The sequence below is a fragment of the Scyliorhinus torazame genome, chromosome 17, assembly GCF_047496885.1.
Source record: "Scyliorhinus torazame isolate Kashiwa2021f chromosome 17, sScyTor2.1, whole genome shotgun sequence".
Taxonomy (NCBI): Eukaryota; Metazoa; Chordata; class Chondrichthyes; order Carcharhiniformes; family Scyliorhinidae; genus Scyliorhinus; species Scyliorhinus torazame.
In genome coordinates, this window is record NC_092723.1 from 30,102,395 (window position 1) to 30,119,998 (window position 17,604).

The 17,604-nt window shown below is 43.2% G+C and overlaps 1 protein-coding gene across 2 annotated transcripts in view; it reads right to left on the bottom strand.

Moving 5' to 3' along the window:
• Positions 1–17,604, bottom strand: part of cd34 (CD34 molecule) — a 98,003-nt gene that overhangs the window by 37,630 nt on the left and 42,769 nt on the right. For both annotated transcript variants that reach the window (XM_072480281.1, XM_072480280.1), the window contains exons 2-3: positions 8,768–8,845; positions 332–525 (exon numbers count right to left, since the gene is read on the bottom strand). In XM_072480281.1, coding sequence (XP_072336382.1) covers positions 332–525; positions 8,768–8,845 — 272 coding nt within the window. The remainder of the gene's footprint in view (positions 1–331; positions 526–8,767; positions 8,846–17,604) is intronic.

The following is a 17,604-nucleotide window of genomic DNA, read 5'->3' on the forward strand; positions in this document are numbered from 1 at the left end:
CTGTCCATGCATTGTGCACTTATGAATTAAACTAAAGCATGGGGGAACAATATTTCCCCATTGAATTTTCCATGGCAACACCTCAACTAATCTGAGTCGACTTGCCAATTGATCAGCACCCTTTTCTCATGCAGTATAGATTGTCGCTTGCTTTGAAATTTGCCATTCTTGCGCCTTCCCTGATGAGTGCAAGATGAAAAGCTTTGACAGCATGTCTCTTTTCTCAGCAATGCTCAAGTTATGTCCCGCCAAGTTACTATTGCAGTTTTATTTATAACACAACAGGTTCTCGTATAAATAGAATGAATAAAGCTATAAATATTCCATTTACCTGCACTTCAGATTTTACCGCACTTCCCTCATTGATGGGTTTCGAATTTGTTTCCAGATTTAAAGTAGTTTTATCGTGATTAAGCTCACTTATTGGCTCAATGGGACCTGGTGTAGGTTTGATGGTTGAATTTTCACTAGAATCACTGGCATTTACAGATATATTCAGTGTGTTTATGGTTGAAGTAACAACACCTGTAAGCATACAAATAGATGGAATTGTTAAAAGACTTCTACTGACTACATACGGATTTTTCCAGTTTTCGCAGGCTATGAATGGCGTCAAAAATCCGACTGTGTTTTTACAATAAATGTCAAGGAGTTTCAAATCTCAGTTTTAATATGACATATGTATTAAATAACTCAAAAAAAGTAATACTTTTCACCACTCTTCTTCTCATTTAACCCTTCTACATCCGAAAGCTTCTTGGAATACCGACAGCCCCTCTGGTACATATGCGAATATCAGCTGTCAATGTTGGCAGGCAGTTTTATGCAGGTGAGAATGTGGCAGAGCTGATTTCGTGCCCAAAGCTCTTCATACTATGTTCCTTTCGTCATTGGGAGCAGGAAGAGTTGATTTCGTGTTTTTCTGATTGTGAATGCAAAGGCGCTAAGATAAATTGTGGTGAATCAATTGCTATCCCAATTGAAATCAGCCAGTTCAGCACTCAGTAGATATCAGAGCTGATCAGAATCCAGTTGTCTTAGTGCACAGCGGTCAGAGCCATCAGCAGAAATAAAATCTATATATTTAAGTAAATGTGAATGTGGGCATGTATGTGCATGTCTGAATGCATATATATTGTGCACGTATATGAATGTGTGTGGGTGGGGGTGGAACGGGTGTGCGTGTGTCTCTATGCTTGTGCGAGGAGGATGTACATGCCTTTGTGCATATGCTAATTTGTCTATCTAATGTGTTTTTATGAATGCTGAACTTTACAAGATTGACATTTGTCTTTAACCTAAAGTGAAACAGAAAAAAATGGGAAGCGTAAATTCCTGAAAAACGCCTCAGTTCGGAGAGATGATTTGGTTGCTACAGGGAGAGAAACACAAACAGAAACTCACTAAGGTGTCAGGTAACAGTTTTAGCACCTTTCGCTGTATCTCAGAAAGGACAGCTACGGCTCGGGCAGTAGAATTGGAACTCTGCTAGGAACAGATCTGTAAAAATGATGGAGAGCAGAAGTAAAGCTCTCAAGAATGTTACCAGAGCCAACTAAACCATTTAAAGGTGATGGGGTAAAGGAATCCCTGAAATTATGGATTGTTAGCAGTCTCGTGACCTGGAGGAGAGGGAGATTTTGTCACGGTGTGCTTAATTGGTGATAATCATATCCAGGAAAACCTGGGCAGAGTGGAATGATTGCCAAAGGCCACTGGAATTTTTGGCATGGCATGGTGAGGACTGATGTTTTATCTATATTGATTGGCTGTTGCGGGGGAAATTTGCATACGTCCGTGTGCTCACCCTAACTTGAAGGTGGTTTATGGAGGAGCTGTTGTCAAGTGACACTTAAACCCGAAACACTTCTTCAGTGTTTCCTTCCCTACCCCCTCCTCTAACCAAAAAAAACCCAACTGCTGTAAAGATCAAGAGGAAAGCTCGGGGGCAGGTAGAAGTCGAAAGACGTTGAACCGTCACGTCACAGCCTGCAGGTAAGGGACTGGCTGGTGACTGGTAAGTAGTTTTTATTTTATTTTCCCTCAGGTGTTATTGTGCAGGGTGCAGAGGTTGCTGAGTGAGCGCTTGCTGAGAAGGGGAGTGAATAACAGGTAAGCTCTTTCTTTCTTTTTCTTTTTTTATCTGGAGGGGATGGCAGGGAAGTTAGTGAGATGTTCCTCCTGCAGAATGTTTGAGGTGAGGGATGCCGTCAGTGTCCTTGCTGATTTCATCTGTGGGAAGTGCATCCATCTCCAGCTCCTCAGAAACCGCGTTAAGGAACTGGAGCTGGAGTTGGATGAACTTCGGATCATTCGGGAGGCAGAGGTGGTCATAGATAGAAGCTTCAGGGATGTAGTTACTCCGAAGAATAAAGATAGATGGGTGACGGTGAGAGGGGCTGGGAGGAAGCAGGTAGTACAGGGATCCCCTGTGGTCGTTCCCCTTAGTAACAAGTATACCGCTTTGGATACTGTTGGGGGTGGGGGGGACTTACCAGGGGTAAGCCATGGGGTACAGGTCTCTGGCACAGAGTCTGTCCCTGTTGCTCAGAAGGGAAGGGGGGAGAGGAGTAGAGCATTAGTCATTGGAGACTCCATAGTTAGGGGGATAGATAGGAGATTCTGTGGGAACGAGAGAGACTCGCGGTTGGTGTGTTGCCTCCAGGGTGCGTGATGTCTCGGATCGTGTTTTCGGGATCCTTAAGGGGGAGGGGGAGCAGCCCCAAGTCGTGGTCCACATAGGTACCAACGACACAGATAGGAAAAGGGATAGGGATGTAAGGCAGGAATACAGGGAACTAGGGTGGAAACTTAGATCTAGGACAAACAGAGTTATTATCTCTGGGTTGTTACCCGTGCCACGTGATAGCGAGACGAGGAATAGGGAGAGAGAGGCATTGAACACGTGGCTACAGGGATGGTGCAGGAGGGAGGGTTTCAGATTTCTGGATAATTGGGTCTCATTCTGGGGTTGGTGGGACCTCTACAAACGGGATGGTCTACACCTGGACCAGAGGGGTACCAATATCCTGGGGGGAAATTTGCTAATGCTCTTCGGGAGGGTTTAAACTTGTTCATCAGGGACTTGGGAACCCGAATTGTAGCTCCAGTATATAGGAGGTTGAGAATAGTGAGGTCATAAGTAAGGTTTCAAAGTTGCAGGAGTGTACCGGCAGGCAGGAAGGTGGTTTAAAGTGTGTCTTCTTCAATGCCAGGAGCATCCGGAATAAGGTGGGTGAACTTGCGGCATGGGTTGGTACCTGGGACTTCGATGTTTTGGCCATTTCGGAGACATGGATAGAGCAGGGACAGGAATGGTTGTTGCAGGTGCTGGGGTTTAGATATTTCAGTAAGCTCAGGGAAGGTGGTAAAAGAGGGGGAGGGGTGGCATTATTAGTCAAGGACAGTATTACGGTGGCAGAAAGGACGTTTGATGAGGACTCGTCTACTGAGGTAGTAAGGGCTGAGGTTAGAAACAGAAAAGGAGAGGTCATCCCTGTTGGGAGTTTTCTATTGGCCTCCGAAAAGTTCCAGAGATGTAGAGGAAAGGATTGCAAAGATGATTCTGGATAGGAGAGAAAGCAACAGGATAGTTGTTATGGGGGACTTTAACTTTCCAAATATTGACTGGAAACGCTATAGTTCGAGTACTTTAGATGGGTCTGTTTTTGTCCAATGTGTGCAGGAGGGTTTCCTGACACAGTATGTAGATAGGCCAATGAGAGGCGAGGCCATATTGGATTTGGTACTGGGTAATGAACCAGGACAGATGTTAGATTTGGATGTAGGTGAGCACTTTGGTGATATTGACCACAATTCGATTAAGTTTACTTTAGTGATGGAAAGGGATAGGTATATACTGCAGGGCAAGAGTTATATCTGGGGGAAAGGCAATTATGATGCGATGAGGCAAGACTTAGGATGCATCGGATGGAGAGGAAAACTGCAGGGGATAGGCACAATGGAAATGTGGAGCTTGTTCAAGGAACAGCTACTGCGTGTCCTTGATAAGTATGTACCTGTCAGGCAGGGAGGAAGTGGTTGAGCAAGGGAACCGTGATTTACTAAAGCAGTCAAAATACTTGTCAAGAGGAAGAAGGAGACTTATGTAAAGATGAGACATGAAGTTTCAGTTTGTGCGCTCGAGAGTTACAAGTTAGCTAGGAAGGACCTAAAGAGGGAGCTAAGAAGAGCCAGGAGGGGACATGAGAAGTCTTTGGCAGGTAGGATCAAGGATAACCCTAAAGCTTTCTATAGATATGTCAGGAATAAATGAATGACTAGGGTAAGAGTAGGGCCAGTCAAGGACAGTAGTGGGAAGTTGTGCTTGAGGTCCGAGGAGATAGGAGAGGTGCTAAATAAATATTTTTCATCAGTATTCACACAGGAAAAAGACAATGTTGTCGAGGAGAATACTGAGATTCAGGCTACTAGACTAGAAGGGCTTGAGGTTCATAAGGAGGAGGTGTTAGGAATTCTGGAAAGTGTGAAAATAGGTAGGTCCCCTGGGCCAGATGGGATTTAGCCTAGGATTCTCTGGGAAGCTAGGGAGGAGATTGCTGAGCCTTTGGCTTTGATCTTTAAGTCATCTTTGTCTACAGGAATAGTGCCAGAAGACTGGAGGATAGCAAATGTTGTCCCCTTGTTCAAGAAGGGGAGTAGAGACAACCCCGGTAACTATAGACCAGTGAGCCTTACTTCTTTTGTGGGCAAAGTCTTGGAAAGGTTTATAAGAGATAGGATGTATAATCATCTGGAAAGGAATAATTTGATTAGAGGTAGTCAACACGGTTTTGTGAAGGGTAAGTCGTGCCTCACAAACCTTATTGAGTTATTTGAGAAGGTGACCAAAGAGGTGGATGACGGTAAAGCAGTTGATGTGGTGTATATGGATTTCAGTAAAGCGTTTGATAAGGTTCCCCACGGTAGGCTACAGCAGAAAATACGGAGACATGGGATTCAGGGTGATTTAGCAGTTTGGATCAGAAATTGGGCTAGCTGGAAGAAGACAAAGGGTGGTGGTTGATGGGAAATGTTCAGACTGGAGTCCAGTTACTAGTGGTGTACCACAAGGAGCTGTTTTGGGGCCACTGCTCTTTGTCATTTTTATAAATGACCTGGAGGAGGGCATAGAAGGATGGGTGAGTAAATTTGCAGATGACACTGAAGTCGGTGGAGTGGTGGACAGTGCAGAATGATGTTACAAGTTACAGAGGGACAAAGATAAGCTGCAGCACTGGGCTGAGAGGTGGCAAATGGAGTTTAATGCAGCAAAGTGTGAGGTGATTCATTTTGGAAGGAATAACAGGAAGACAGAGTACTGGGCTAATGGTAAGATTCTTGGCAGTGTGGATGAGCAGAGAGATCTCGGTGTCCATGTACATAGATCCCTGAAAGTTGCCACCCAGGTTGAGAGGGTTGTTAAGAAGGCGTACAGTGTGTTAGCTTTTATTGGTAGAGGGATTGAGTTTCGGAGCCATGAGGTCATGTTGCAGCTGTACAAAACTCTGGTGCGGCCGCATTTGGAGTATTGCGTGCAATTCTGGTCGCCGCATTATAGGAAGGATGTGGAAGCATTGGAAAGGGTGCAGAGGAGATTTACCAGAATGTTGCCTGGTATGGAGGGAAGATCTTGTGAGGAACGACTGAGGGACTTGAGGCTGTTTTCGTTAGAGAGAAGAAGGTTAAGAGGTGACTTAATTGAGGCATATAAGATGATCAGAGGATTAGATAGGGTGGACAGTGAGAGCCTTTTTCCTCGGATGGTGATGTCTAGCACGAGGGGACATAGCTTTAAATTGAGGGGAGATAGATATAAGACTGATGCCAGAGGTATGTTCTTTACTCAGAGAGTAGTAAGGGCATGGAATGCCCTGCCTGCAACAGTAGTGGACTCGCCAACACTAAGGGCATTCAAATGGTCATTGGATAGACATATGGACGATAAGGGAATAGTGCAGATGGGCTTAAGAGTGGTTTCACAGGTCGGCGCAAAATCGAGGGCCTAAGGGTCAGTACTGCGCTGTGATGTTCTATTTTCTATGATTTTAATTTGTTTGCTGCAGTAAAAGTCTTAAAAACTTAATTGTGCCGTTTGATTCTTTCCATTGGTCATTTGCAAAATTCATTTCTCTGAAAAAGTTATCAGTCTCTACAGGGATTGTAACAGTTTGGGGACATATATGGAGAAGTGTGTGTATGTCTGCATGTGTGTGTGTGCGCGTGTTTGTGCGGAAGTATGTTCATGTATATGTGTTTGTGCTTATATGACCAATGTAAACCAAATAACCAAATTTACCAAACGACCCAATGTGAAGAAATTACCAACAAAATTTCACTGTTTGTAATTTTTACTTTAGTACAAATCAGAACCAATGCAAATTAAATATGAATTAACAGGAAAATTATACTTCAAATAAAAAAGTAAATTTCACTTTAAATATAATAGCAATACACCTACACAATTGCATCATCCCCACCTCCCCTGCCTCTCCGCAGGCATGTAGCACAAGGTAGCTATACAGTTTCCCAATATGCTGTTCTTTATTCACACTGAGTAGGTCAGGAGTCCTATCCAACAGCACCTTTCAGCTCTGACTTTCAAAGGTACGATTATCAACAATAAGGAACATTTCTACAATTCCTCTCTCTCAAGTCGTGACAATGCTGATGGTGTCGCTTCCCAGGGTTCCTTTTCAACTGACCACCCAATAGCACCTTGGTTCACAGTATGGTCACTTAGAATAAAAAAATACCCTGTTCTGTTCTGTCTCCCAGCTACTCACATAACCTTCCCGGCTTTAGACCTTGTTAGCTTGCTCGCAAAGTGCCTCCAAGAGATCCTGCATCTGTGTGCTGATCACCTTCTGCCTCCAGATCTCCTTAGTTTCTGCCAGCTGCATAGCTTTCATATGTTACCTTCCTTCCTGTTGGTACTGTTCCAAGATCTGGATTGCCAAGTCATATGGACCAGCGTTTCTTATTATTCAAGAAGATTACAATTGACCCCTTTACAATTGATCCAAACTCTTAAAAGTCCTTTTCAAAACATTACCGATTCCTGACATTTTAAGGAAATTAAAAATGTTCCTTATTTTACTCATTCCAGGTCAAAAGTCATCGCAGAGATGTGTGTGTGTTTGCATGTGTGTATGTCAGTGTGTGTGTTTATATGTCTGTATGTCAGTGTGTGTGTTTATATGTGTGTATGTCAGTGTGTGTGTTTATATGTGTGTATGTCAGTGTGTGTGTTTATATGTGTGTATGTCAGTGTGTGTGTTTATATGTGTGTATGTCAGTGTGTGTGTTGATATGTGTGTATGTCAGTGTGTGTGTTTATATGTGTGTATCCACCTGTTAAAGTGCTTAATACAAATGAGTTTCTTTATAATTCACAAATAAGTAATTGTTCTGTCTCATGTTAGATAAAATTGAACAAAAATAGCAACAAATACTTCAGTACATAGTACTCTATCGATTTCCATAAATGGACTGTGATGAATTTTTATATTTCACAATCCAGTTTTATTTTTGATTACAGAAATGAAAACAGAGTAATTTCCGTTGAGGACAGAGCAGATCCAATTAATTTCTGCTGTTTTGCAAATAACCTGGTTATTAAATAATTTATTAGCGAGTGGCTACAGGTTTCTTTATGACTGAAACATGATCAGGGTAAAAATGCTTTAATGAGTGGGCCTCCTTTTTTTTTCTTTTTAAAATATATTTTTTTAAATTTAGAGTACCCAATTATTTTCTTTTCAATTACGGGGCAATTTAGCATGGCCAATCCACCTAACATGCACATCTTTGGGTTGTGGGGGTGAAACCCACGCAGACACGGGGAGAATGTGCAAACTCCACATGGACAGTGACCCAGGGCCGGGATTCGAGCTCGGGTCCTCAGCGCTGTAGTCCCAGTGCTAACCACTGCACCACATGCTGCCCATGAGTGGGCTGCCTGATAATGCAACTTATCAAAGTCTTGGTGGAGTCACATGCATCATTAAAATATTTGCTTTGCATTTTCATTCAACTTTATTGCAATGGAGTTTTTAGGAAGAGGGAAGGATATTTGAAGATCAACCGATATGTCATTCCATTTGGCAAAATGATTGATTCCAATTTTAAAGCAAATCCCTTTAGCAGGAGCAATTATTAATTTCATCTTACCTGGCACAGCAGCTGCTGTTGCTATGATCATCTCTTGGGAGCACGTTGGAAACCATTATATACATATACACTTTCAAAACGTCTAAACTAATTTTCACATTAACATAAGTAGGTGAGTGGGACATGAAATCAAGTGATAAAAATCACAGTCCAAGTCTTTCCTTCCCAAATTACTATTAAAAATATATGCAGAGGTTAGAGCTGTGCAGACAGAAAATTAAGATAGTTTATTCAATTAAGAAAAACATTTAACTTCTGGGGCTAATTGGCAACATTAAGAGACAAACAAGGAACAGTTTACGTCAGAGGATATATCAGGAGACCTTGGAGTAGATTTGCAACTTGGAACCTGGTCCAGTACTGGTGTTGAAATCAATAGATAAACAAATAGGATAGGTTTTATAATATGCAACAGCCAAGTTAAAAATCTACCCAATGATTCTACCGGTGACAAAATTATTTGTTACATCTTTAGCATAAATATGAGTCATTGGTGACCTTTGACATTTTAAATTTGATTTAATTCTGATCAAATTACCGATAAGTTAAATATAAATAATGAATCTTATAGCCTACCAATGATGATAAAACTCACTTAATTGTGCACTATCATTCTTTCCTGGAAGGTTAGTTGTATTTGTGGTTTGTGCTGAACCGTGACAGCTCCATTGGTCTGCATTGAAAAAAGGAACAAAAACCAGTTAATAAGATGGTGTAATTTTCATCATAAACCCTAGCTCTGCTGCAGGAACTAAATCCCAATCACATTTTTTTGCCCCCCAAACGTGAGTGATAAGGGGCAGGATTCTCCCAAAGGGCGGCTAAGTGCCGACGCCGGAGTAAAAGTGTTTACTCCTCACAGGCCGCCCCCGGACCCTTCAACGCCAAGGTCCCGCCGGCTCAGAGGATGTTAGAATGGCGCTGGCGGGACTCGGCTTTTTGTTGACATCCACTCGGCCCATTCAGGCCGGAGAATCAGCACGCCGGCCCGTACCGGAGAGTCGGCGCATACCCCGACCGGCGCCATTCCGGCCACACCGGCGCCAATTCTCGTCCCGGCGTCGGGGCAGAGTGGTGCGATTCGTGCGGCGCCGCGCCGATTCTCCGACCCGCCCGGCGGGGGGGGGGGGTCGGAGAATTCCGCCCGAGCTCATCTTTGGCTAGGGGCACAAAATGGGCAAAATTAACTGCAACAAATGGGAAAGGCGGGCCAATCTACTGTGATCATACCTGAACTTCACTCATACTGCCTCTAATTTCTAGGAAAGCTTAAGTTTCTTATTTCTCTCTTTCCATTGAAACTGTGAATACTAAAAAACATGTGGGCGATCCCTAAAGTTAAAGGTCCAAGTCATGAAGAAAGAGTAGAAAAAGTGGACCATTTTAGCCTTCAGGGAGAGTTGACGTTATAGCTCCACCAAAGGTGGATATTATTATGGAAAAGGGGAATCTGGAAATCTACATTAAATTATATGAAGAAGGTTGGACAATGGAGAAGCAGGCTAAAATTAGTAAGAGGCAAATTTAGGATTGATTTTTCAGAAAGTTTTCTTTGCACATTGATTGCATTTTAGAGAGGATCTAGTGTACTGAGTTTTCTGATGCAGAATTGTTCAGTTGCTATAATTTCTAATTGTATTTTCATCTATCTAAAACAAAAAATCCACACACAAACTGCTGATATACTGTTGAAAACTTCCATCTTGTATGGAGACTAGGTTGCTTGAGAGCTGTCCTTGTTGATGGCTGTCTTTCAATTTGAGGATTTCATCTACTCAGGATCCTGAGTTTCTGTTATGTTACTGAACATGTCATTTCTTGACCCACAGATCTTTGGACATGTGGGGCAGGTTGTGTCACTGTGGGTGTCTCCCTATTCAGGGGATGCCTGAGGAGGGCGGGTCGGGTCACCCATGTACTTGGGGGAAAAGGGGGCAGGCACTCAGAAAAACAGACGGTGAGGTGTGGCTGGCCACGGGATTTCACTATCGGGCCGCCTGCTCAAAATGGCGGCCTGATAGCGGGATCCCCTCGAGAATCCCTCATATTCCTCGCCATGCTCAGTGAGCGTAAATCACGTGCAATTCAGCTCTGGCGAGTGATTAGTCTCCCAAATGTAGAATGTAGTCCAGTGTCTTTGAAACCTTTTATTTCCCAGAAGGTTGAGTTGAAAGAACAGGATCTGGTGGGGGAGTTGCCTTTATGCCATTTGCACAATGTACGGTCCATCAAATCTAATTTTGCAGGAATTTGGTTTGAACGTTTGTGGAGCTGGCTTCTAGGAGGGCAAAGACATTTGTTTGACAGCCTTCCCATTTAATCTGGAGAATGCCACAGAGGTATCGTTGATGGAATTTTTTTAACACTCTAAAGTGTCACTAATATACTGTCCAGGTCTTACTGCAGTACGGAATGTGGTGGTGACTTTTGTTGACTTGCTCTCTCTGCTTGAAAGCTTGAAAGTTCCAATTCCTTTGTTCAGAGCTGATCAGAAATTACCATCCCATGGGATAGAATACTAGGTTCCTGTCCAAAAGGTCATATCCTTTTCAACTCTACTGCAAGGCATTCTCAGAGGGCTCAAATTTACATGTCTCGTGAACAATTATGCTGGAATGCTGTTTAGTTATGGCTTTACCAACTATAAAATTATAATTCCTTATCACTTGCTGACTAGATTTTTATTTTACATCTGTGCAAGCTAAGTCTTTCACAAACCAAAATCTTTAATCAGAGAATTGTGGAAATGTAATGAAACACATTTTAAATCTCAACGACAACATTTGTTGTTGTAGTGTGTGCGAGTTACCGAGAACAGGACAGTAAGAAAGGAATGGAGCTGCTGGCACAAACATGCACTGTTTAAAATAACATTGTTACCTCAGTTTCTTATTTGTGAAGAGCAGAGCATGCTCCATGTTTAAACACCACAAGCTATTTTCCTTCTCATGCACTCGACAGTAATTCCAACATTGAAAAGCGAATATTCCCTCAACCATTCCACAATCATCGAATAGGCCAAAACTAACCAATTAAAGTGGTCCCTGTAGTTACAGTCTTAATAATGCAGAGCCAACGATGTGCAGCTTTGAAGGCTCTGACTTAAACAATACCATTACATGCTGCTGAGATTTATGCCCAAAAATCAACACATTGTGCAAATTATCAGGTGAATCGGAATGTGCAAATTATCAGGTGAATCGGAATGCCAACGTTACAAAGTACTTGCAACTACAATGCTCATAAAAAATGTTTATTTTTCAGCCCTGTTTCCAGTATTGACACACACAGTGAGGGCTGTATTAAGCTGAGAAGTGCCGAGAATATTAAGCACCCTAAAGGTTCATGTATTTTTGATCAATCATCTTGGATAATCATGTGTAACAACTGTTACCCTTGTAAGATAAATTCTAAATGTTGAGATATAAAAGTAAACCACACCACACAACCGTTTACTTTCTCGCAGCAAGCTATTCTGATCTGGAAAGGGTGGGGAAAATCAGATTCAGTAATAACTTTCAAAAAGAAAATAGATACATACTTAATGCGAACAAATTTACAGGCCCATGTGGAAAGAGTGGGGAGAGGAACTCTTGCAATCGGACAGCTCTTCCAAAGATTCACACAGGCATGGGGGGCTGAATGGCCTCCTTCTGTGCTTTATCATGCTACATTATTCTATAACTCTAAGATTGATAAGGAAGGATTAGAGGTAGCATGCTGGAAGTAAAAATAAATAGATATATTTTAAACAATCATTGTGTCTCATCAGAACGGTTCTAAGTGTTTTGGACTAAATTCCCAACTGAGAAAATTCATGACATAAAATGGTCCCTTTTGTATTACTGTGTTGAATTAATTCAGCAATCATGCTGAGAAAAATAAATATCATATTACTGCAGCAGGTTGGGGTCATTTTACAAGTATCAATGGAAATTGTACAGAAGAATTATATTAACGTCATAATTATTGGTGCCTGCTAAATTTTTTCTTATTTGGATTATGGGATGTGAGCGTCGCTGTCTGGGCCTGCATTTATTGCCCATCCCTAACTTCCCTCCATTTGAGGGGGCATTTGAGAGCCAGACACATTGCTGTGGATCTGGAGTCACATGTAGGCCAGGTCAGATAAGGTGGCAGATTTTCTTTCCGAAAGGGCATTAATGAACCAGATGGGTTTTTACGAATGGTTTCATGGTCATTATTAGGCTTTTAATTCCAGATTTTTTAATAAATTAAAATTTCACCATCTGCCAGGTCCCCAGATTTGGCCCTGGGTTTCTGGATTACTCATCCAGTGACAATACCACTCCGCCATTACCTCTCCTTGATTGCTATTCCTCATCTGGATAATTTCACTGGACTGGGAACCTTATGACAAAGCGGCTTAAATCGTTAACTTTGGATGGTTCTGCCAGTTTGACATCCAAAGTTACTCTGAAAGGTTTAGAAGGAAAAAAAGCACTTTTAACGTCCGAGTTACTATTTTAAACGCCCAGGCTGAGGGATTCCCCATCCTCTCCATTGGCCGAACTGAATGACATCCTCCTGGCCCAATCCCCTGACCTGACCTGACCCTCCCCACCCCGATCGGACCACTCCCATGACTAGAGCACACCCATAAACCGACAATGCCGCTGACCCAAATTACATCCCCATCCCGACCTGGTACACACCCGACTCAATACACCATAACCCGGCACCCCCTTCCCACCGCCCCCCCCCCCCCCCATGTCCAACCCCCCCCTGATTCTGAACCCCCCACACCCCTGATGACTGTATCCCTCCCCCCGATGTATGTTCGAATCCCCCCCTCCATATGTCCGGATCCCGCCTCCACGCCCATCCCCCCAATCGGCCACATGCCATTCACTTACCGTAGAAACTTGCCCTCTCTCTTTCAATGTGTGTCAAAGTTTATGTCAAATAGGTAATCTTGAAAGGAAGGCTTTAAAATCCACTGTAATTAGGGTGGCATGTGGCGTAATGGTTAGCACTGGGACTATGGCACTGAGGACCCGGGTTCGAATCCCGGCCCTGGGTCACTGTCCGTGTGGAGTTTGCACATTCTCCCCATGTCTGCGTGGGTTTCACCCCCACAACCCAAAGATGTGCAGGTTAGGTGGATTGGCCACACTAAATTGCCCCTTAATTGGAAAAAAAAATAATTGGGTACTCTTAAAAAAAATTTTTTTTTTAATCCCCTGTAATTCTGTGAAGATAATGGGAACTATTACCCAGCTAGTTACTCTCCACCAGATACTCAAAACCCCCTGTGAAGGATGAAATAACCCCCATACCTTGTTGGTTTCTACTATCTCAAACTGTGTCAAAAGGGTTCTGAGATTAATGACCCAAAAACTATGATTGTTTGATCTCCAATGATGACTGTGAGACCTATTAATTGAATAACTCCCTAGGAACGTACAAAAGGAGGTTTACGACCTTGTTTTGCAAAGCCAGTAACAGAGAGGAACCATCAAAGTCATCTGGAAAAGAACTGCTGGAAAAAACAGTAAAGAATTTCCCTCTCTGAAGCTATGCGTGTCTCCAGTGAAGTGCACTGCCCGAACTTCAGATTGACTTTCGGATTTTAAAGGAAACAAACTCACCTCAAAAGGCCACAATGTTCAACACACTATGCCTCACTGACAAGAAAAAGGATTTAATTGTACATTCTTTTAACTTTTATTTGGACATTAACTTTTTAGTTCTGAATGTGTATGTGTGTGGTCATACCCTTATTACTTTTTTCCCCTCCAGTTTAGTAACCAATAAAGTTATTCTTTATTTGTCTCAGGAAAACCTGGTGTGGTTGGCTCTTCATTAAAAAATAAATACATTTAGATTAGAAAATGCATTCACGGGGAAAGTAAAATTGAAAAACCTTTTTTGGGAGTAACCAAGGGAACTGAATTAAAGGGAGACGGTTCATTTTTCCTCAACTGTTTGTAACAAACCTACTGAGAGTGCGAGCTGACAATGGCTCAATGAAGGAGCAAGGCATCCAAAACCTCAGGACCAGTCAGTCAGGACCAACTGTGTGTTTCCTGAACCAATGTGATTTAAGGATTGAGAAAGAAAAAGAGAAACAATGGAGAGTAATGGTGAAGGCAAGTTGAATCACATCCAGAAATAGAATTATTGGTGGGATTCTCCGACCGTTTGGTGACCGGAGAATTCTACCCGAGGTCAATGGACTTTTCCATTGTCTGTGCCTCGCCCGTGGAAGAATCCCACCCATAATTCTATGGAAGAATCCAGCCCAAAGAAAATTAAAAATTAGATTACACGCTTTTGTAGAAAACACGATTTTGTGGCCACATTGCACTTGGCGAAAGCATACATAGCTGGTAGATCCTGGGAGAGACCTCGTGCAGGCTTCCCGGGAGCCTTCACGCCTCGCAGGATCTACCCAATCCCGAAAGATGTCGGAATCTGAAGCATGCCCAAAAGGGGAGTGAACAAATGGCGCGTGCCGAAGTAGGGTTTAGAACTACTTGCGTTCACCAATACCTACTGGCTGTAGTGATCTCTATGTGTGCATGTACGCAAGGGGTTAATGTGTAATCAGTAGCACCACATGATCACTAGAGGGCTGGACCAACAGGGGTATAAAAGGCAGCCATATTGGGTCTCTCCCTCTCTCTTAGGTGCACTGTGATCAAAGCAACAGCAGACTAGTTTAGATGGCCAGTGGAATTACATATAGCTACCATTAGATCTTGTTAACCTTATCACTAGTATCAAAGTTAAAGTAAAGAACTCATGTAAATATTGTTGTAGTTACTCAATAAACCTTTTGTTACTACTGGAAGAATTTGAATCTTCTTCATCGGGATTCAGAATACCTCATCACTAACCAAGGATTGAGTAGCACATGTTACCTACCACACAGGTAACAAAACACCGGCCTCCTGGGATCTTCCCAGCGAGGCTGAAGCCAGGTGCGGTTCAGTAATGGTCCACACAAACATGGACCAGGTGGAACGGAACCCGGGGGAGAGATCTCTCATCGGAGACTGCTGGTACATCAGGGATAGTGCAGGGTGGCTCCCCGGCCCTCCCCCTGGAATGCAGATATCCTGGGGCACTGCCCAGCTGGCACATTGGCACTGCCAAGGTGGCACGGCCATCTGGCACCAGCAGAGCCAGCACACCACCATGCCCAAAGGGCATGTAGGTGGGGGCCTCCGAGATGAAGCAGATGAATCGCAAAGCCTCAGGTACCTCAGGAATCTGCACATTAAAGTGAGACTAACTGTCTACTATGCAGATTTCCAAAAAGGGATTTACATCGCAACATCTCACGAGATCGCATTGGATCTTGTGAAGCGTTGCGAGCCAGGTAGATCCCGTGAGCTGGGTCTCCCGGCTTTAATTGGCCACCCTGCACCAGCTGCTTTTCTGGCACAGTGTGGCCATTGGATCATGCCCAAAGACAGGCAGAAAAAGAAAATAAATATTTAATAATCCAAAGAGGTGACAGTGATAAAATCTCGAACAACAATTTACATCATGCAAGAATGAGATTGAGCAGTTTAAATTGTTCTCCTTCTGGGTCACGACGTTGGTTGGCATTTCATTCGTGAATATCACGTTGTTACACTGTTACTTTTCCGACTTAACTTTCTACTGACAAGTCTATTCAAATGTTCAACTCCAGTAATTTCTGAAAAATAATGGTGAGGTTAAGGTGAGATATTGTTTGTGTGGAGCCAAAGGCAGAGCAGTATAAATAGAATAGCAACTCATGACAATCCTGTAAAGAAGATCAGTGCAGAAGACATGCTCCCTTTTTAGCACGCTAGCTACCATATGCTAAGATCCACTTTGAATGTTAATGAATGGATGAGTGCATGTTGAATGAATGAATGGGTGAGTAAGTGAGGTGGGTAATAAGTGGGTGAAATGAGAAAGGGATAGTCAGGTTGGGAGGTCGGAGTTGAGTGGGTAGTCAGGGGGTAGTCAGGTGGTCGCTGGGGCAGTGGAAGACGGGTGGTTCGCCAGTAATTGGGTAATGGGCGATTAGGGAGGGGGTCAGTTTTGCAGTTACCTAGATGTTTAACCTGGTTAAGTACATCAGAGGTACAAGACCAAGTAAGTACATCAGAACGTGTCAAGTTTCCAGCTTTATTTCAGAGTTGCAGATATTCGTGGAAGGGTCCCGTAGAACTGGGGAAATACTTATCAAAGTTGAAACTTCCTGGGTAGTTCCCATGGAGATCTGCACATCAAGACTTCCATTGTGTTCTGATGTGCATCTCAGTCATATGTATGCTTTCTGACAATCTAGAGGCCAGAAGATTTGGTCCATTAATTTATTTCCCGCCCAGGCCCAACATAAAATTGATTTCAGATTTAACTTTGGTTTCTTTCTCATGATAATAACAAAACTGCAGAAATATTGGGACACATCCAAGTCTGAAGTAAGGGAATTATGTAGGTCACAGTGTACAGCTAGTTACACATGGACTAACAGGAACTGGCTGATCAGCAAATAATCTTAATTCATCGTCCGATTTTAATTGCTGGGCCTCATTTCTGTAAATTTTCTCAGACTCCTGTGAAATGAAAATGAAATGAAATGCAAATCGCTGATTGTCACAAGTAGGCTTCAAATGAAGTTACAGATTCGCTACCTGACTGATGAGGGTAACTGGAATTTAGCAGGGAGAGGTTGCAGTCAACAGGAGGAGGGGAAGCATTTTATGTGATCGTTGAGGGGGAAGGGGGAGTGAGGGAGCCCAGGACACAAGAGGCCCAACTCAAGGTTGTGAGGTCTGGAACAGCTCTCTTGCTCTTCCTGACCCATAAGGGAAATAAAATGAACAATTTACCTTTCTGGGCCACTTTTAATGCAGGATCCACCTCCTAGAAGGTCAGGTCATGTGGGGAATCTGTCTGCTCCCCTACTTAGGCCTCCACCTAAAACTGCCTGTTGGGACCTGGTGATGTTACTGTACATTTTTAAAGCGGACTCCTCTGACTTCCTTCTCTCCTACTTAAAATGACAACTTAACATCGGGACACAACAGGTAGGCAGCAGAACCACAGAATTACATAATTGTTATGGTGTGGAGCCCATTGTGTCCGCATCAGCTCTCCAAATGAGCATTATAACCGAGTGCCATTCTCCTGCCTTTTTGTCGTAACCCTGCATATTAGACAGTACCTACCCCACCCCGGGCGGTGTGTTTCGCAGTGACGGAGACAGTTGGCTGGAAGTAGGATGTTCCGGTCCCACCAAAGTCATTGACTTTTTCCGATAGAACATAAGAACTAGAACAGGAGTAGGCCATCTGGCCCCTCGAGCTTGCTCCGCCATTTAATGAAATCATGGCTGATCTTTGTGGACTCAGCTCCACTCTCCGGCCCGTACACCATATCCCCGAATCCCTTTATTCTTTAGAAAGGTATCTATCTTTTTCT